Raw genomic sequence first — 20,756 nt, 5'->3', positions numbered from 1 at the left:
ACGGAAACCATAGACAAACAGGCGACTTGGCCGCCCAGAGAGGCTTTATCCGTGACTCCTTGATCTTCTTCCTGCGTGGAGAGCCTTCGCGGGTGAGGCTTAACGCGCAGGAGGTCTCACGAGAGTGGAAGCAACTCTCGCGAATTTTAAAATTTATCTTTTTGCCTAGCGACTGACAACAGGCTGGTTGCTTGGCGTGGAATCCTAAAGTGGCCTGGCTTTGAGACTGGAGTGAGACCCCAGCCCTAGGCTGGGGTTCTTTCCATTATAGAGGAGACGGATTCAGAAGGGCTACAGGTAATTAGTACTCATCCCAGCAAAAAGGGAACTGTCGTCTTTCTAGAGAGGCTTAAGAGGACTCCCCTTTACCCCATTCCCGGTTACCTCTTCCAATCTCCGTGGTAACTGTTCCTTCGTCACCTCACCACCAACCGTCCTGCTTCCTTTATTCCCCCAAGAAACTTAGGTGGGATCCTATCTGCAAGATAAGGGTGAAAGTGGAGGTGATGATTTGGGGATTATTGGATGGGACTGAGAGACTGGAGTTTCCCCGCTCTTCGGGGACCCTCCCACCCTACCCTGCCTCAACCCACCCCACCCCACCCCAGAGGTGACTCCAGAGACAGAACTCTTTCTAGAACCTCTACAGCCTTCCCTGAGAAACCTCAACAGCCTTGGCCATCCACATACAAATAGTGTTCTGCCCTTGCGCGTGGTCGTACAGCTTTGGGAAGCTGCAGAAGTTGGCTCTCTTTCCCTCCACGATTCCCTGGTTCCTCAGCCAGCCTGCCAGCAGTTCCTAAATAAGGGCTGCAACAGAATGACTTAACTGCTTGACCGAGGGCCAGGAAGCCTGAAGGAAAGTTTGGATGCGGTGATGGTTTTGTGAAAAACTGGTTTCTTGAGTAAGGAAGAGGAGCCAATGCTGGTTTGGAATATACCTCCTGGCAGAGTGCTTTATGTCTCATGATAGGAGCTATGTAATTATGTCTCCCTTTGCTCAGACCAAGGTTGTTGAAAACCAGACATATGATGAGCGTCTAGAGATTAACGACTCCGAAGAGGTTGCAAGTATTTATACTCCAACCCCAAGACACCAAGGTAAGAGAGGAAAGAAGAGAAATGCTACTGAAAGAGCAGGTTGGATTCACGGTTGTCTTCAAGAAGTTCTTGTTTTATAATAGCAAATGTTGACTTTCAGCGTCAATTTACTTCACTTGCCATTGTTTGTTTTCTGACTAGTTAAGGGGGAGAAATCATAGCCTTCCAAATTACAGGATCTTCCCCCAATCCAACCCTGTCACCATTTACTTCATGTTACTGCTTTGCTCACTGTCTGCCAGGAATTCACTGTTCTTTTTCTTTTCTTTTTTTTTTAACTTATGTCTTTCCTAGCTTTGAAGATGCTTCATAACCTCCCCTTAGCCTGCAACCCCAACCAAAATCACAGTGGAATGTTTTTAAAGGACTGAACACTATTTATTTATTCAACAAACTTTTTTTTCTTAATTTTATAGAGACGAGGCCTCCCTATGTTACCAAGGCTGATCTTGAACTCCTAGCCTCAAGCAGTCCTTCCGCTTTGGCCTCCCAAAGTGCTGGGATTATAGGTGTGAGCCATCGTGTCTGGCCAACAAGCATTTTAAAATGCCTACTGTGTGCCAGCCTTATGCCTGGCACTTGGGTAAATAGTGTTAAATGACACAATGTCCCTGCCATCCCGATGCTGGTAATCATGGGAGGCAGATGACAAATGAGTAAACACATGCCAAATGTGGTAAGTGCACACTGATGGAGGCAGATTGTTTGCTGTTAAGGAGAATAACAGTGAGGAAGGAGACCCACTTTTTTTTTTTTTTTTTTTTTTTTTTTTTGAGACAAAGTCTCACTCTATCACACAGGCTGGAGTGCAGTGGTGCGATCTTGGCTCACTGCAATCTCTGCCTCCTGGGTTCAAGTGATTCTCCTTCCTCAGCCTCCCGAGTAGCTGGGATTACCACACCCAGCTAATTTTAGTATTTTTAGTAGAGACGGGGTTTCACCATGTTGGCCAGGCTGGTCTCAAACTCCTGACCCCAACTGATCCACCTGCCTCGGCCTCCCAAAGTGCTGGGATTACAGGTGTGAGCCACTGCACCTGGCCAGAGACCCACTTTTGATAGGGTGGTCAGGGAAGACCTAAAGGGGTGACATGTAAGACTGATAGATGTCAGGGATCCAGACACTGAGGAAAAGTAGACCAGGAAGAGGAAACAGTATGTGAGATGTGAAAAACCTTGAAGCCTGAAAGAACTTGGCTTAGTTTGAGGACCTGAAAGAGACCAGCTTATGGTAGAGGGGACACTACCGTATGATATGGTCAGATCAGAGAGGTAGGGCAGGAAGCACAATAAGCAGAGCTTTGGAGGCTGTGTTGCTGTCGTGTGTGGAATGGACTGTTGTGATGGCTGAGTTGAGATGATAGTGGCTTGGCCTCTGGTGAGGAAGCTGAGAATAAAGAAAAGAGGCAAATACGGTATAAGACATTGTCGCAGAATCACTAAGACTTGGTGATGGATTGGATTTGACTCGAGTTAGGAATCAAGGATGACATCCAGGGTTTCTGTTTGTTTATTGTGGTAAAATATACATAACATAAAATTTGCCATTTTAACAATTTTTAAGTGTGCAATTAAATAACATTAAGTACATTCACAATGTTGTTTAACCATCACCACTATTTCCAGATCATCCCGAACAGAAAATCCATACCCTTCAAAACAATAGTTCCCTATTGCTTGCTTCCACTCCTCCCTGGTAACCACCATTCTACTGTCTCTATGAGTTTGCTTATTCTGGGAACCACATAAGTGAAATCATACTGTATTTATCCTTTTGTGGCTGACTTACTTCACTTATTGTGATGTTTTTAAGGTTCATCTGTGTTGTTGAATGTAGACTTTCTTTTTAAGGCTGAGTAATATTCCAGTGCATGTATATTCCACTTTTTTTTTTTTTTTTTGAGACTGAATTTCGCTCTGTCACCCAGGCTGGAGTGCAGTGGCACGATCTCGGCTCACTGCAACCTACGCCTCCCGGGTTCAAGCGACTCTCCTGCCTCAGCCTCCTGAGTAGTTGGGACTACAGGTGCACACCACCACACCCAGCTAATTTTTTGTATTCTTAGTAGAGACGGGGTTTCACCATGTTGGCCCGGATGGCCTCGATCTCCTGACCTTGTGATCCACCCACCTTGGCCTCCCAAAGTGTTGGGAATACAGGCGTGAGCCACTGCACCAAGCCTATGCCACGTTTTTTAATTCATTCATTTGTTAATGGACACTCGGGTTGTTTTCATATTTTGGCTATTGTGAATAACACTGCTATGAACAGAGGTGTACAAGTGTCCATTTGAGTCCCTGTTTTCAATTCTTTGTGACCTAGCCACCTAGTTTTTTGACTTGAGCATGTTTGTGCTCTTGACAGCTGTGGATATTATAGTTTGTTTTTAATTTGGGCTAATTTAGTAAATAAAAAAAGGTGTTTAATTTGCATTTATTTGATATGGAAATCATTTATCATGTTTTCATTCCAGTTAATGCCTTACATCTAATTATACTTTTATTTTAATTTTTTATTTATAGAGACAGAGTTTTGCTCTGTCACCCAGGCTGGAGTGCGGTAGCATGATCATGGTTCACTGCAGCCTTGACCTCCTGGGCTCATGCAGTCCTCCTGCTTCAGACCCCCCGGTAGCTGGGACTACCAGCCCATGCCCCCATGTCCAGCTAATTTTTTTTTTTTTGAGATGGAGTCTTGCTCTGTCGCCCAGGCTGGAGTGCAATGGCGTGATCTCGGCCCACTGCAACCTCAACCTCCCAGGTTCAAGCGATTCTCCTGCCTCAGCCTCCCGAGTAGCTGGGATTATAGGAGTGTGCCACCACGCCTGGCTAATTTTTTTGTATTTTTAGTAGAGACGGGGTTTCACCATGTTGGCCAGGCTGGTCTCGAACTCCTGACCTCAGGTGATCCACCCGCCTCAGCCTCCCAAAGTGCTGGGATTACAGGCATGAGCCACTGTGCCCGGCCTAATTTTTGTATTTTTTGTAGAGACAGGGTTTCGCCGTGTTGCCCAGGCTGGTCTTGAACTCCTAGGTTCAAGCAATCTGCCTGCCTCCGCCTCTTAAGAGTGATGAGATTACAGGTGTGAGCCACTGCGCCTGTCATTAATTATCCTTTTAATTGTTCAGAATATTTAAAAATTGCTTTTATCTTTGCATACTGATTCAGATTCAAACTTGTGACTATTATTTGCCAGGCCCTGGGTCAGTTCCTTGCACATAAATTTTTTCACTTGATCCTTATAAGAGGCCTGGGTTAGAAATATTAGTGACCCCATTTAGAGGTGGGAATACTGAGACTCAAAGAGGTTAAATCTTTTTTTTTTTTTCTGTCCATATGTTTATCGTCTTTATCTGAAAAATCTTTATAGAAAATTGTTTGGTTTAGCTCTCAGCAGCCCACTCCTGAGCTCTGAGGGAGCTTGCCTTCTTTTAAGCTACCTGATGTTTCTTCTGAGCAAGGGACATTTTGGGACGGTTCCACCTATTCTTTTTAACTTCTTTCTTGGGCCTCTTTTCATAGACTGGATTCTCTCCTATAGCAGCATGAGCTTTCTTATACATCTCTTCCATCATGTCTGGAGTTACGCTCTTCTTTATGCATTGAGAGAACTGGTTCTTGTAAGCATCTTCATCTTCTTCTGTTAAGTAGTGCATGTAATCTGCAACATTCTGGCCCATGATGTGCTTCTGGTGTACTTCTGCATTAAATTTCTTGCTTTCAGAATCATAACTAGGGAATCGTTTGGTACTGTGAGGGACAGACAAGCCTCCATCCACAGCTCCCTTCAGGGTGCCAAAAACTTTATTGCCAGTAGTTCTGGCAAGACCTGTATCCAAATAGCAGGTAAAGGCACCTGGCTGACCATCAATGCTTTCCACATTGTATTCATTGCCAGTCTCCTCCACTTGGCCTTCATAGATCTTGTCCATGCCAAACCTATTGGGAAGCCTGCGGGCCAGCAGCAGGCCAGTACAATAAGCTGCAGCATAATTTGTCAGGCCAACCTTCACACCACATTTTGGCAGTTTGTGTGCATATGCTGCACAGACTATATCCCCCTCTATACGGGCATAAGCAGTCTGACAAATGATATCTCTGTTTGTTACATGAACTATCATCTTATATTTGGGTGTGTTGTATTTATTTTTACCCTGTATCACCAAGCGTTTCTGAGGATAGTAACCAGTTTTACCCTCTCGTCGTCTTCTAAATTTCACTTAGTATCTCTTAAAGTAGGCTTTATTCTTAACAATTTTAATAAACCCCATTCTGCGGAAGAGAGACCCGCGTCCGCGGCTCGACAGAGACCTGCCGGCCCAGCAGTGCTAGGGGGTGAAAAGGCAAAATCATTTTAAGTAATTTTTCTTCAAACCCACTCTTAGTATGAATTCAGCACTCTGTACTTTACTAGTTATTAACCTAATTTGACTAATGTGTAAACTAAGGGCAGAGTGTATATTTTTCTCTTTCTTTTCTTTTCCTTTTCCTTTTCTTTTCTTTCTTTCTTTTTCTGAGACAGGCTCTCACTCTGTTGCCCGGGCTGGAGTGCAGCGGCATGAACACTGGACACTGCTCACTGCAGCCTCGAACTCCTGGGTTTAAGCAGACCTCCTGCGTCAGCCTCCCGAGTAGCTGGGACCACAGGCGCACGGCATCACACCCAGCTAATTTTTTTCCTTTTTTTTTTTGTAGATGGGATCTTGCCATATTGTCCAGTCTAGGCTCAAACTCCTGGGCTCAAGTGATCCTCCTGCCTCCCCTTCCCAAAATGTTGGGATTATAGGCATGAGCCACTGCCCCTGGCCAGAGTTTATATTATTTATGTAATGGCAGATAATTTGAATAGTATAATGTCTAACCCAATGCCTTAAGCACAGTAATGTTTAGTAAATATATCTTGAATTGAACTGGCAGAGCCATGACTAGAATTCAGTCTCCTGTCTCTTTAGCCAGATGTTCCAATAAACCTTGTTTTATAAAATGGTTAGAGCATAAAGTATTAAAAACTAAAAAATATTTGTCTTTAAAAATCATTTTAACAATAATCTAAAGGAAAAACTTTTTTTCTAAGGACTTCCTCGTTCTGCCCATCTTCCTAACAAGGCTATGGCTGATAACAGCAGTGATGAGTATGAAGAGGAAAATAACAAGGTACAGTAAAACTCACAGCTTCTTGTAGAATTTCTGCTTTGGGTTTTTAGTAGTTAGAGATGACACCAGTTCAACGGTAAACATTTCTTGAACACTCACCTCCAGGGGTTAGGGACCTTTGAGCTCATGGAGGAAAATCAGTTACAAAGAGCCTTGAGATTTTGACCCTTCTTCAGGAATAAAGCCTACTACTACAATTGACTTTGGTGAGGAATTTCACATAATGTAGGCCAGTGTTTCACAAACTTTCCTGATCATAATACTCAACTGAGGTACTTATTTTTAAATATACGGATTCCCAGTCCCAGCCCAGAATCTCAAAAGTAAAAGCCTGGGAATTTATATTTTTTAGGAAGCAGTCCAGGTAATTTTATGCTAAAGCGAGTTTGAAATTATCAGTCTAGGCATTTTTTCATTGTCAATACTTGTGATACTGCCAGTATTTTGTGAAAGAGATTTTAATTTTGAGGTCTTAAGACCCAGATATTGGCTGCTGTTATTCTGTGAACCTAGAGAATCACCCTGCTTCTGAAAGAAACATGGCAAGAGGCCCACCTCTCTAGAAACATATAGGACCTTAGAGTTGCACATATGATTTCTTAAAAACCGTTTATGTTGGCCGGGTGTGGTGGCGCACTCCTGTAATCCCAGCACTTTGGGAGGCCGAGGCGGGCGGATCACCTGAGGTCAGGAGTTTGAGACCAGACTGTCCAACATGGCGAAACCCCGTCTCTACTAAAAATACAAAAAATTAGCTGGGCGTGGTGGCGGGTGCCTGTAATCCCAGCTACTCGGGAGGCCTCCCAAGGTGCTGGGATTACAGGCATGAGCCACTATGCCCAGCCTGTTTTTTTTTGTTTTTTTTTTTTTTTTTGAGACAGAGTCTTGCTCTTTCACCCAGGCTGGAGTGCAGTGATCTTGGCTCACTGCAACCTCTGCCTCTTGGGTTCAAGCAATTCTCATGCCTCAGCCTCCCGAGTAGCTGGGGGATCACAGGCCTGCACCAACTCGCCTGGCTAATTTTTGTATTTTTAGTAGAGATGGGGTTTTGCCATGTTGGCCACACTGGTCTTGAACTCCTGACCTCAGGTGATCCTCCTGCCTTGGCCTTCCAAAGTGCTGGGATTACAGGTGTGAGCCACTGTACCCAGCCTGATGGCTGCATTTTAATGGTTTTTGTTTTTGTTTTGAGACAGAGTCATCTCGCTCTGTTGCCTAAGCTGGAGTGTAGTGGCATGACCTCAGCTCGCTGCAACCTCCGCCTCCAGGGTTCAAGCAATTCTTCTGCCTCAGCCTCCTGAGTAGCTGGGATTACAGGCGTGCGCCACCACGCCTGGCTAATTTTTGTATTTTTGGTAGAGATGGGATTTCACCATGTTGGTCAGGCTGGTCTCGAACTCCTGACCACATGATCCGCCTGCTTCGGTCTCCCAAAGTGCTGGGATTACAGGCATGAGCCACCACCCTGGGCTGACAATATTCTTAAAAGTTCCCTCTGCCAAAACTGCTTCCTATGTGACTAAGGATAATTTTGGCAAATCTTGAATTGAGAAAGAATGCTCTAGAAAGTTCTTATCAGTCATATACTAATAAGGCATAGTCACTGAATAAATTCTGCAACTGTGTTTCATTATCTGCCATGCATATTATAGCTTAGTTAGAATATACTTTTATCTATGTATAATAAATTTGTTATTCTTAGAGCAAAATGTGACCAAAAGCAGTTTTTGGTGTCCTGTAACGTGTCACAATTTTGTGTGCCAATAGCTGCTTTACCATAAAAACAAATTAATTTTAAACAACTGGAATCAAACGTGTTAACCTCAGTATAAGCCATATGGTATATAGAAATCAAGTTTTGAAAACCTACTTTTAAAGGGGGCCAATTGGTCATCCTTCAGGTCCTAAGGGAGGGCATGCCACAGGCTCCAGGCCACAGAGGCAAAGACATGGACCCTGTTCCACCCGCCCCTGCAAGTCTCAAGTGCCACCAGACCCCTTCTCATGTACTTGAGAGGGCGGGATGGTACAGAGAGAGCCAGAAGCACAGAAAGGTAGGTTATAATGTCAAGAACAAAAGAGCTGTTTATCTTGAGAGAGAATGTGTAGTCATTTTATGTAATTTATGGGGTAAGGGAAGGGAAATACAGATAGGTCAGATACTCCATGAAGAGAAATATCACTGAACAAAAATGGAAAGTCCATAGTCTCTGGGACTGCTGGTTTGATGGGCACAAGGTTGATTTTGAACTTTCTTCTTTTGATAGTTTCAAGCAGCTTATGCTGGGCAGTCTTGCAAATTAAGTACTAGATTTCCTCTCTATGGTCTTTGTGAGTATTAAGACCCCTAAAATTTCTATTCCCACTTCATATTCCCTGATTTTCTTCCAAAATAACTAGAGTTGCCATCCTCTTCTTTGAAAGTCCATAGCTTTTCGGGCCGAAGCTGTCTAAAGTGTACACAGGGCCCTGAAGACCTAAGTAATATGTACAATAGATAAAATTAGATAGAATTTATACCCCAGCCTCAAGTAGAGAAATGGAATAGGGTTCTAGAAAGTGGAGTCCCCATTTGTAGCTGAGCAGGGGCAGAAGAAGGCTCTCAAGCCCCTTCTGGGAAGTGCCCCCTTCTCTTTCTGGTGACGAGGTGCCAGGTGGTTGGTGTATTGGTTAGAGCAATAGAGAACTGGGCATAGGTACATTTGATTTTTTTACTTGAAGCTTTCTATGCCTGCCCTGCCCTATCGCAGGAGAAGAAGAAGACCTCACAGTTGACACCTCAACGGGGCTTTAGTGAAAATGAGGATGACGATGATGATGATGATGATTCATCTGAAACTGATTCTGATTCTGATGATGATGATGAAGAGCATGGAGCCCCTCTGGAAGGGTGAGGAAAGAACACCCAAGCCAAGGGTGCTCTTCAGAATACCTCCTTCAAAACACTGGAGTGGGAGGACGTCAGTTAGAAGTGAAATTCCAGCATCTCTTTTCATCTCCTGTATTTAGGATTTTCAGATGTCTCAGAAACCCAACATAATAATGAGTTTTCCTCCCTTTATGACTCCACTACCTTATCCAGTCCTATAGTATCACTTTACTATCTGAAACGTTTGTGGGCTTGGGGGTGACATGAGATTTTGCTGAGTAAATCTAAAAGGTGGTGGCCAGGCATGGTGGCTCAAGCCTGTAATCCTAGCATTTTGGGAGGCTGAGGTAGGAGGATTGCTTAAGGCTGGGCGTTCAAGACCAACCTGGGCAACATAGCAAGACCTCGTCTCTACAAATTTTTTTTTTTTTTTTTTGAGACAGAGTCTTGCCCTATCGCCCAGGCTGGAGTGCAGTGGCGTGATCTCGGCTCACTGCAAGCTCCGCCTCCTGGGTTCACGCCATTCTCCTGCCTCAGCCTCCTGAGTAGCTGGGACTACAGGTGCCCGCCACCACGCCCAGCTAATTTTTTTGTATTTTTAGTAGAGATGAGGTTTCACCGTGTTAGCCAGGATGGTCTTGATCTCCTGACCTCGTGATCCGCTCGCCTTGGCCTCCCAAAGTGCTGGGATTACAGGCGTGAGCCACTGCACCCGGCCGCCCAAAAATTTTTTTTAAATTAGCTGAGCATGCTGGTGTGTGCCCATAGTCCCGGCTGCTCGGGAGGCTGAGGCAGGAGAATCACTTGAGCTCAGGAGTTTGAGACTGCAATGAGCTATGATCGGGTCACTGCACTCCAACCTGGTCAACAGAGTGAGACCCTGTCTCAAAAATAAATTAATTAAATTTTAAAAATAATAATAACACTGCTAAAAACACTTCTATAATTTTTTTTTTCTGGTGCAAACTATTTTCATGTCAGATATTTAAATCTCTTTTTTTTTTGAGACAGAGTCTTGCTTTGTCACCCAGGCTGGAGTGCAGTGGTGCGATCTTGGCTCACTGCAACCTCTGCCTTCCAGGTTCAAGTGATTCTCCTGCCTCAGCCTCCTGAGTAGCTGCGACTACAGGTGTGCACCACCACACCTGGCTAATTTTTGTATTTTCAGTAGAGATAGGGTTTCAACCATGTTGGCCAGGCTGGCCTTGAACTCCTGACCTCAGGTATCCGCCTGCCTCGGCCTCCCAAAGTGCTGGGATTACAGGTGTGAGCCACCACGCCCAGCCCTAAAATCTCTTGTTCTACCTTTTCTTGTCATCCTTTCATTAAAAAAAAGGAAAACCATGTATGCTACATTTTAACATCAAAAAAATATTATGTTTTGGATTTTCTGCACCTCTGTCCTTCAGAGTCAGAGATAATTGAGAGTTAAGTACAATCAACCTTAAAGTTGCCTTGCAAGCCACCAGGAAAGGCAGATATTGGAGAGGCAGAAGCTAGCTTCAGGATCATGTCCCTATAGTCAGTAACACACCAGCACCTAGGACCCTGCCACCTCTGCTCTTTTCTGGCCACCTCGAACAAACTGTTTTCCTTTTCCCAGGGCCTATGACCCTGCAGACTATGAGCATTTGCCAGTTTCTGCTGAAATTAAGGAACTCTTCCAGTACATCAGTAGGTGAGTACTAGGACCTCCCACCATACCCCACTATCCCTACCTTGCCCCAAACCTTTCCTATCTCTAGGCTGAAACAGGGCCATTCCCCTTAGATTTTTTTTTAGCCTGAATAGTAAAGTAACTTTTTCTGACTGTCTCTACCTTCCCTTGGCAATATCTCCTAGGTACACACCTCAGTTGATTGACCTGGACCACAAACTGAAGCCCTTCATTCCTGATTTTATCCCAGCTGTCGGGGATATTGATGCATTCTTAAAGGTATAGTCAGTACATCCTGAAAATGACTCCTTAAGTATTTCTTCTGATGCCCCTGTTACTCTTAACAGTTTCCCTAATTTCTTTGACTAGCATTGGCTAGTCATGTTCATTTCATTGGAGTTCTTAACCTTGCTCTCAACTCCAAATTACACTCATTGCTCTTAAGTAATACTTAATATCTCATTACACATTAACAGTTTGTCATGTATTTGCTTCCTAATTATCTATGACAACAGGTTCATATTTAAGCTGCTATGGATCATATTTTTTTTCTGAATAGTATTGAGTACAGCATGATAAGCATGCTTTTAATACTAGTAATAATGATGAACCAGAAGTGTTCTTCCTCTTTAACTTATTGGAAACATTTTCCTTTCTGCTTTCTTACCTTTTTCTTAACCAGGTCCCACGTCCTGATGGAAAGCCTGACAACCTTGGCCTATTGGTATTGGATGAACCTTCTACAAAGCAGTCAGACCCTACAGTGCTCTCACTCTGGTTAACAGAGAATTCTAAGCAGCACAACATCACAGTAAGATACTAGCTTAGTATAGGCCCCAGCTGGAGAGGGCCAAGAGTGGAGGAGGCCTTGCTGGCACTCATACAGTTGACTTACTGCCTGTCAAAAGAGATGGGCCCGGGCGCGGTGGCTCATGCCTGTAATCCCAGCACTTTGGGAGGCCGAGGCGGGTGGATCATGAGGTCAGGAGATCGAGACCATCCTGGCTTAACATGGTGAAACCCCGTCTCTACTAAAAATACAAAAAAAAAATTAGCAGGGTGTAGTGGCGGGCGCCTGTAGTCCCAGCTACTCAGGAGGCTGAGACAGGAGAATGGTGTGAACCCGGGAGGCGGAGCTTGCAGTGAGTCGAGATCATGTCACTGCACTCCAGCCTGGGCAACAGAGCTAGACTCCATCTCAAAAAAAAAAAAAAAAAAAAAAAAGAGATGGTTATTGCTTTGGGCCAGCTCTATTTTTAAATGACAGCTTTATTTATATATAACTTAAATACCAGCAAGTTTAGCCTTTTAAATTGTACAACTTATTAGTTTTAATATAATCACAGTTTTGTAGCCATGACCACTACCTAATTTAGAATATTTCATCACCTCAAAAAGAAACTTCATACCCATTACTATTCACTCCTCATTCTCCCACTTCCTCCTAGACCCTGGTAATTATTTCATTCCTTCATTATGGCCGAATAATATCCACTGTATGGATTTACCAGATTTTCTTTATTCATTCTCTAGTTCTGTCCACTCTTATTAATAATGGTGCTTTGAATATTTGTATACAAGTTTTTGTGTAGGTATATATTGTTATTCTGTTGGGTATATACATAGGAGTAGAATTGCTGGGCCATATGGAAACTCTATGTTTAGCCATTTGAAGAACTACCAAACTGTTTTCCAAAGTGGCTGTACCATTTTACATTCCCACCAGCAATGAATGAGAGTTCCAGTTTCTCTACATCCTCATCAATACTTTTTGTTTGTATTTTTTATTCTAACCATCCTAGTAGGTGTGAAATGGTATTTCTTTTTTTTTTTTTTTTTGAGACAGTTTCACTCTTGTTGCCCAGGCTGGAGTGCAATGGCGTGATCTTGGCTCACCACAACCTCCACCTCCCGGGTTCAAGGGATTTTCCTGCCTCAGCCTCCCGAGTAGCTGGGATTACAGGCATGCGCCACCACGCCCAGCTAATTTTGTATTTTTAGTAGAGTCAGGGTTTCTCCATGTTGGTCAGGCTGGTCTCGAACTCCTGACCTCAGGTGATCCACCCACCTCGGCCTCCCAAAGTGCTGGGATTATAGGTGTGAGCCACCAAGCCCAGCCTAAATGGTATTTCATTATGGTCAGTCCTGCCATTTTGACCTGCTGCCTTTCCATGGCTTCAGCAAATTATTTTTTTTTGAGACAGGGTCTCGCTCTGTTACCCAGGCTGGAGTGCAGTGGTGTGATTGGGGCTCACTGTAGCCTCGATCTGCAAGCAATCCTGCTACCTCAGACTCCCAAGTAGCCAGGACAGACCACAGGTGTGTGCCATCATGCCTGGCTAGGTTTTTTTTTTTTTTTAATTTTTATTTTATAGAGGTAGGGTCTCCCTATGTTGTCTAGGCTGACCTCAAGTGATCCTCCTGCCTCAGCCTCCCAAAGTGCTAGGACTGCAGGTGTGAGCCACTGCACTTGGCTTTTTTTTTTTTTAAAGACAGGATCTCGCTCTTGCCTAGGCTGGAGTGCAGTGGCACAGTCGTAGCTCACTGCAACCTCAAACGCCTGGGCTCAAGTGATCCTCTTGCCTCAGCCTCTCAAGTAGCTGAGACCACAGGCACACACCACCATGCCTGGCTAATTTTTAAATTTTTAGTACAGACAAGGTCTCACTATGTTGCCCAGGCTGGTCTTGAACTCCTAGCCTCAACTGATCCTCCCACCTCAGACTGCCAAAGTGCTAGGATTACAAGTGTGACCGCCATGCCTGGCCTGGCTGCAGCAGATTTTATCAGGGTTTCCTATCCCCTTCATTTGGCTACTGTTTCATGTGGCAGCAGCTGGCAGCAGCTGTCATCAGCAAGCTCGAATATGAAACAGCAGCAGATATAATGAGACACTGTAAAAACAAGAGAGCTACTTCAGTGCCATCAGCTAGGCTTTCTCCTTACTTTCCTAGCAACATATGAAAGTAAAAAGCCTAGAAGATGCAGAAAAGAATCCCAAAGCCATTGACACGTGGATTGAGAGCATCTCTGAATTACACCGTTCTAAGCCCCCTGCGACTGTGCACTACACCAGGTAAGAAATACCACATTCTTTGCAACAGTAACACATAGTAACCTTCACTACCTGTGAACTATTGCTCCTGAGAAGAGGCCCAGAGGCTGGGAACATATTTGATCAACCTGAGGTCCTGTGGATCCTGGCAACTACTGGCTGAGATTGTAGACATAAAGATTGTAATTTCTCTAGTATTACTTAGCTACCTCCTCCAAACCCCAGGCCCTGGGTAACTTTGGTATGCCCAGTCTAGGTTCTCCTGAAGCCTTCCTGACGTGCCAGATTGAAGACCTCTCCTTCATCCTAGAATATGCTGATCCAGAGGTTGCTGATGTTATCAGTTCACGTTTCTTGTTCATATTTACCTTTATACTTTTAGGCCCATGCCCGACATTGACACGCTGATGCAGGAATGGTCCCCGGAGTTTGAAGAGCTTTTGGGCAAGGTGAGTGGAAGGTAGCAGGAGGTAGGGTAAGAAAGTACAGTATTCGCTCTAGGGCCCAGTGTTTTTTCTCTTCCTCCATTATTATTATTGGTAACTTTTTTTTTTTTTTTTTTTTGAGACAGGGTCTTGCTCTTCCCAGGCTGCAGTGCAGTGGCATGATCATGGCTCACTGCAGCCTCTACCTCCCGGGCTCAAGTGACCCTCCCACCTCAGCCTTACCAGTAGCTGGGACCACAGGCATGCACCACCACACTCAGCCAGTATTTTAATTTTTGGTAGAGACGAGGTCTTGCTTTGTTGCCCAGGCTGTTCTCAAACTCCTGGGCTCAAGCAGTCCTCCTTCCTCAGCCTCCCAAAGTGCTGGGATTACAGGCATGAGCCACTCCACCCAGCGATCATTAATTTTTTTTGTTGAGATGGAGTCTCTCTCTGTCGCCCAGGCTGGAGTGCAGTGGCATGATCTCAGCTCACGGCAACCTCCACCTCCCAATTCAAGTGATTCTCCTGCCTCAGCCTCTCGAGTAGCTGGGATTACAGGTGCCTGCCACCATGCCACCATGCTAATTTTTGTATTTTAGTAGAGAAAGGGTTTCACCATGTTGGCCAGGCTGGTCTCGAATTCCTGACCTCAAGTGATCCGTCTGCCTTGGCCTCCCAAAGTGCTAGGATTTCATTAACTTTTTAATGGTAACACAGGAAACCCATGTATATGTGGTAATTTGATATATAAGAAAGATAGTTTTTTTTTTTTTTTTTTTGAGGCAGTCTCACTCTGTTGCCCAAGCTGGAGTGCAGTGGCATGATCTTGGCTCACTGCAACCTCTGCACCCCCCGCAGGTTCAAGCAATTCTCCTGCCTCAGCCTCCCAAGTAGCTGGGATTACAGGCATCTGCCACTGTGCCTGGCTAATTTTTGTATTTTTAGTAGAGACGGGGTTTCACCATCTTGGCCAGGCTGGTCTTGAACTCCTGACCTCGTGATCCACCCGCCTCTGCCTCCCAAAGTGCTGGGATTATAGGCGTGAGCCACCATGCCTGGCCAAGAAAGGTAGTTTTTTAAATGATTGGTGATAGAATTAGGGTATAATGAGACAATTATTTGAAAAAAATTAAAGTAGGTTTCTGCCTCAACTGTATACATATGTGAATTTCAGATGAATTAAAGAGTTAATGTGGGCCGGGCACAGTGGCTCATGCCTGTAGTCCTATAATTTTGGGAGGCTGAGGTGTGAAGATTGCTTGAGCTCAGGACCAGCGTGGGCAACATAAGGAAACTCTGTTTCCAAAAATAAACAAATAAATAAAAGAAGGGAAAAAAAGAGTTATTGTAAAAATAAAGCCATGTAAGTAATATAATAAAATATAGGAGATACAGAAGGAGCATGACTGAAAAAATAAATGAAATAAAATATAGGAGAAATTTAATTATCTCTTTTTAAAAAATTCAAGTGTCTTATAACTTAGGGAAATTTAATTCTATTAGGATAGTTAGGTGTTTCTCAGTGTAATAAGAAACTTAAAAGTCATATTGAGGCCGGGTGCAGTGGCTTAGGCCAGGCGTGGTGGCTCACACCTGTAATCCCAGCACTTTGGGAGGCCGAGGCAGGTAGATCACCTGAGGTCAAGAGTTTGAGACCAGCCTGGCCAACATGGCGAAACCCCATCTCTACTAAAAAAATACAAAAATTAGCTGGGTGTGGTGGTGGGTGCCTGTAATCCGAGCTACTTGGGAGGCTGAGGCAGGAGAATCACTTGAACCCAGGGGCGGAGGAGGGCGCGGAGGTTGCAGTGAGCAAAGATTGAGCAACTACACTCCAGCCTGGGTAATAGAGCGAGACTCCATCTCAAAAAAAAAAAAAAAAAAAGTCATAATGGAGTGGGAGGCTGAGATGGGAGGATTGCTTGAGCCCAGGAGTTTGAGACCAGCCTGGGCAACATAGACCCATCTCTGTTAAAACCAAAAGAAAAGGCCAGCCACAGTGGCTCACGCCTGTAATCCCAGCACTTTGGGAGGCTGAGGCGGGCTGATCATGAGGTCAAGAGATCGAGACCATCCTAGCCAACATGGTGAAACCCCATCTCTACTAAAAATACAATAATTAGCCAGGCGTGGTGGTGCACACCTGTAGTCTCAGCTACTTGGGAGGCTGAGCCAGGAGAATCGCTTGAACCTGGGAGGCAGAGATTGCAGTGAGCCGAGATCGTGCCACTGCACTCCAGCCTGGTGACAGAGCGAGACTCTATCTCAAAAAAAAAAAAAAAAAAGTCATAATGGAGAAAATGTGACAGTTTAAACTCATAGAAATGAAAGGTTCTACATACCAATAGATACCATAAACAAAGTTAAAAGACAGTAGCAGTCTGAGAAAAAATATTTTATATATGTATGTAATAGAAAAAATTACCGTCCAAGCAAAGAGCTCTTATATATCAATAAGAAAAGGAAACTGGGCCAGGCACGGTAGCTCATACCTGTAAATCCCAGCACTTTGGGAGGCTGAGGTGGGACGATCACTTGAGGCCAGGAGTTCAGGACCAGTCTGGGCAACAATAGGAGACTCTTCTCTACAAAAAAAAAAAAGAAAAGAAAAAAGGAGCTGGACATGGTGGCTCATACCTATAATCCCAGCACTTTGGGAGGCTGAGGTGGGCGCATCACCTGAGGCCAGGAGTTCAAGACCAGCCTGGCCAACATGGCAAAACCCCATTTCTACTAAAAAAATTTAAAAAATAGCTGGGTGTTGTGGCAGGCACCTGTAATCCCAGCTACTCAGGAGGCTGAGGCAGGAGAATCTCTTGAACCCGGGAGGGGTGCAGATGTTGCAGTGAGCCAAGATTGCACCACTGCACTCCAGCCTGGGTAATAGAGCAAGACTCCATCTCCAAAAAAAAAAAAAAGTCATAATGGAGTGGGAGGCCAAAATGGGAGTATTGCTTGAGCCCAGGAGTTTGAGACCAGTCTGGGCAACATAGACCCATCTCTATTAAAAGAAAAAAAAAAGGCCAGGTGCAGTGGGTCACGCCTGTAATCCCAGCACTTTGGGAGGGCGAGGCAAGAGGTCAAGAGATCAAGACCATCCAGCCAACATGGTGAAACCCCATCTCTACTAAAAATAGAAAAATTAGCTGGGCATGGTGGCGCACACCTGTAATGTAATCCCAGCACTTTGGGAGGCCGAGGCGGGCGGATCGTGAGGTCAAGAGATCAAGACCATCCTGGCCAACATGGTGAAACCCCATCTCTACTAAAAATACAAAAATTAGCCAGGCATGGTGGTGCACGCCTGTAGTCCCAGCTACTCGGAAGACTGAGCCAGGAGAATCGCTTGAACCCGGGAGGCGGAGGTTGCAGTGAGCCAAGATCGCGCCACTGTATTCCAGCCTCATGACAGAGTGAGACTCTGTCCAAAAAAAAAAAAAAGTCGTAATGGAGAAAATGTGACAGTTTAAACTCATAGAAATGAAAGGTTCTACATACCAACAGACACCATAAACAAAGTTAAAAGACAGTGGCAGTCTGAGAAAAAATATTTTATATATGTATGTAATAGAAAAAATTACCGTCCCAGCAAAGAGCTCTTATATATTAATAAGAAAAGGAAACTGGGCCAGGCACGGTAGCTCACACCTGTAATCCCAGCACTTTGGGAGGCTGAGGTGGGATGATCATTTGAGGCCAGGAGTTCAGGACCAGCCTGGGCAACAATAAGAGACTCTTCTCTATGAAAAAAAGAAAAAAAAAAGTCTGGGCGTGGTGGCTCACGCCTGTAATCCCAGCACTTTGGGAGGCCGAGGCGGGCGGATCACGAAGTCAGGAGATCGAGACCATCCTGGCTAACATGGTGAAACCCCGTCTCTACTAAAAATACAAAAAATTAGCCGGGCGCTGTGGCGGGCACCTATAGTCCCAGCTACTTGGGAGGCTGAGGCAGGAGAATGGCGTGAACCCGGGAGACGGAGATTGTAGTGAGCCAAGATAGCACCACTACACTCCAGCCTGAGCGAAAGAGTGAGACTCTGTCTCAAAAAAAAAAAAAAGAAAAGAAAAGAAAAGAAAAGTAAAAGGAGCTGGACACGGTGGCTCATGCCTGTAATCCCAGCACTTTGGGAGGCTGAGGCAGGTGGATCACCTGAGGTCTGGAGTTTGAGACCAGCCTGGCCAACATGGTGAGACCCTGTCTCTATTGAAAACACAAAAAAATTAGCCGGGCCTGGTGGCGCACATCTGTAATCCCAGCTACTCAGGAGGCTGAGACAGGAGAATTGCTTGAATCCAGGAAGTGGAGGTTGCAGAGAGCCAAGATCATGCCACTGCACTCCAGTCTGGGCAACAGAGCAAGACTCCGTCTCAAAAAAGAATTTTTTTAAAGTATCAAAACAGAAAAGGAAACTGAACAAAGATGACCAACAGGTCCTTCCTAGCCATCATGTTTAAACTGCTGCACCAGCTCCCCAGCATTCCCCGCCCTCTGTCCCTGCTTTTTCTTGATAACACTTATCTTCTAACATACCATAGACTTTATTTACTTATTTTGTTCTTCCCTACTAAAATGTAAGCTCTACAAAGACAGATTTTTTTTGTATATGAAGAATTGATTGTAAACACACAGAATTTGGAAACAGTCTCTTTCCTCAGAGCATTTTGAAGCTGTAGTTGAGGGGAAGGTGTCTGATTAGGGGATTGAATAGCTAGGTTGCAGTACATCCATTCAGTGAAATACTATGCAATGGAATATTATTTGGCCTTATTTTGCTCTAATATGAAGAAATATCAGTGATATATTGTTAAATGAAAAAAGCAAATTGCAGCAAGTTGCAGAACTATATGTACTCTGTTTTTTGTAAAAAGAGAAAAGAAGTTTTAAGAAACCAGTAGTTTAAAAACTTCACACTGTGACTTGTTTAGATCCAGAGCCTGTTACCTGAGTTAGATGTCATGCCCATTTTCTCTGTTCATATGGTGCCCTGGAATCATTAGGCATTATAACACCAAGTAATGCATATATAACTGTTAATACTTGCCCATAACTTGGTATCAGTTTCTTTTTCACAGATTCCCACAGGAAAAGAGTATGGCAGTGTATTTTACCTATAAAACGTATGACCAATTCCATACTGATCGGGGGAAAAAATAGCATGTTGTATTATTTTGCTAGGCTGCCATAACGAAGTACCATAGACTGAGTGGCTTAGACATCAGAAATGTATTATTTCACAGTTCTGGAGGCTAGTAGTCCAATAGTAGTCCAAGATCAATTTGTTGGCATGATTGATTCCCTCCCTCCCTTCCTTCCTTTTTTTTTTTTTACAGGGTATTACTCTATGCCCAGGCTGGAGTGCAGTAGCTCAATCTCAGCTCACTGCAGCCTCAACCTGCTGGACTCAAGCAGTCCTCCCACCCCAGCCTCCCAAGTAGCTGGGACTACAGATACTCAACACCACACCCGGCTAATTTTTTTGTAGAGATGGAATTTCACCATGTTGCCCAGGCTGGTCTCGAACTCCTAGGCTCAGGCGATCTGCCCACCTCAACCTCCCACAGTGCTGGTATTACAGGCGTGAAGCCACCGCGCCCCACCAAGATTGATTTCTTCTGAGGGGTCTCTTCTTGGCCATCTTCTGTCTGTGTCTTCCCATAGTCTTCCCTCTGTTATGTGTCTTTGTCCTGATTTCTTCTTCCTATAAGGACACCAGTCATACTGGATTAAGGCCCACCCTAATGACCTTGTTTTAATTTAATTATCTCTTTAAAGATGTTATCTCCAAATATAGTCACATTCTGAAGTACAGGGAGTTAGGAACTCAATATCTGAATTTTAGGGGAACACATTTCAGCCCATAACCTGTGTCTTATGCTAGAAGCTCTTTTGCTTCAGAGAGAGAGAGTGGTTCTGGGACCACTGACACCATCCTTTTGACTTTGGTCCTTCCATGCCCCTTCCAGGTAAGCCTGCCCACGGCAGAGATTGATTGCAGCCTGGCAGAGTACATTGACATGATCTGTGGTGAGTTCCTCTTTCCTTTCCTCGTCCCCATCTCTGGATAGAGACACTCTAGGCTTTTGGACAGGCTTGTTTACTCTGGGAAGATAGTATCTTGAGTTTTATCCTTCACTTTAAGCCCGTTGTGCTCTTTGGCAGCACTCAAAGGTGGTGTTTGGGCTTATGTGACTACCTGCTGGGTATTTAACCCCCAAAGTCATAGCGACACCCCATCTGCCAGGGCTTTGCCTATGCTAAACAGAAGTGCCTCTAATTCCCAGAGTTTGTTTGGTTCTGTTCCTGGAAGTTCTTCTTCGTTTCAGCCATTCTAGACATCCCTGTCTACAAGAGTCGGATCCAGTCCCTCCATCTGCTCTTTTCCCTTTACTCAGAATTCAAGAACTCACAGGTGAGCCAAGCGTCAGGGGTTGACTTAAGCTGTAGAGAGGATCACTACAGTTTCTACTGTTCTGAGCCTGCTGTGATTGCAT

General features: G+C 44.5%; 2 protein-coding genes and 1 pseudogene across 16 annotated transcripts in view; 1 reads left to right on the top strand and 2 right to left on the bottom strand.

Moving 5' to 3' along the window:
* The window catches only part of IFT46 (intraflagellar transport 46), a 21,535-nt gene continuing 779 nt past the window's right edge, over positions 1-20,756 (top strand). Inside the window, exons 1-12 of one of the 5 annotated variants that reach the window (XM_009424058.4) lie at positions 1-297; positions 1,005-1,101; positions 6,176-6,255; positions 8,157-8,309; positions 9,006-9,145; positions 10,728-10,802; positions 10,967-11,060; positions 11,464-11,592; positions 13,736-13,857; positions 14,219-14,285; positions 20,229-20,289; positions 20,547-20,674. In XM_009424058.4, the coding sequence (XP_009422333.1) occupies positions 6,211-6,255; positions 8,157-8,309; positions 9,006-9,145; positions 10,728-10,802; positions 10,967-11,060; positions 11,464-11,592; positions 13,736-13,857; positions 14,219-14,285; positions 20,229-20,289; positions 20,547-20,674 (1,014 nt within the window). In that variant the 5' untranslated portion in view covers positions 1-297; positions 1,005-1,101; positions 6,176-6,210. 5 annotated transcript variants of the gene reach the window in all.
* LOC134807280 (large ribosomal subunit protein uL18-like) lies at positions 4,392-5,495 on the bottom strand (annotated as a pseudogene).
* TMEM25 (transmembrane protein 25) overlaps positions 19,404-20,756 on the bottom strand; it is a 15,661-nt gene continuing 14,308 nt past the window's right edge. For 8 of the 11 annotated variants that reach the window (XM_054661136.2, XM_024346822.3, XM_063782556.1 and 5 more), the window contains one exon: positions 19,404-19,963. In XM_054661136.2, coding sequence (XP_054517111.1) covers positions 19,935-19,963 — 29 coding nt within the window. In that variant the 3' untranslated portion in view covers positions 19,404-19,934. The remainder of the gene's footprint in view (positions 19,964-20,756) is intronic. The other 3 variants (XM_063782554.1, XM_063782558.1, XM_016919838.4) reach the window with 1 other exon arrangement.

This window comes from Pan troglodytes, chromosome 9 (assembly GCF_028858775.2).
Source record: "Pan troglodytes isolate AG18354 chromosome 9, NHGRI_mPanTro3-v2.0_pri, whole genome shotgun sequence".
NCBI lineage: Eukaryota > Metazoa > Chordata > Mammalia > Primates > Hominidae > Pan > Pan troglodytes.
Note: the sequence above shows the minus strand (reverse complement) of the source record. Positions and strands in the feature narration are given on the sequence as shown.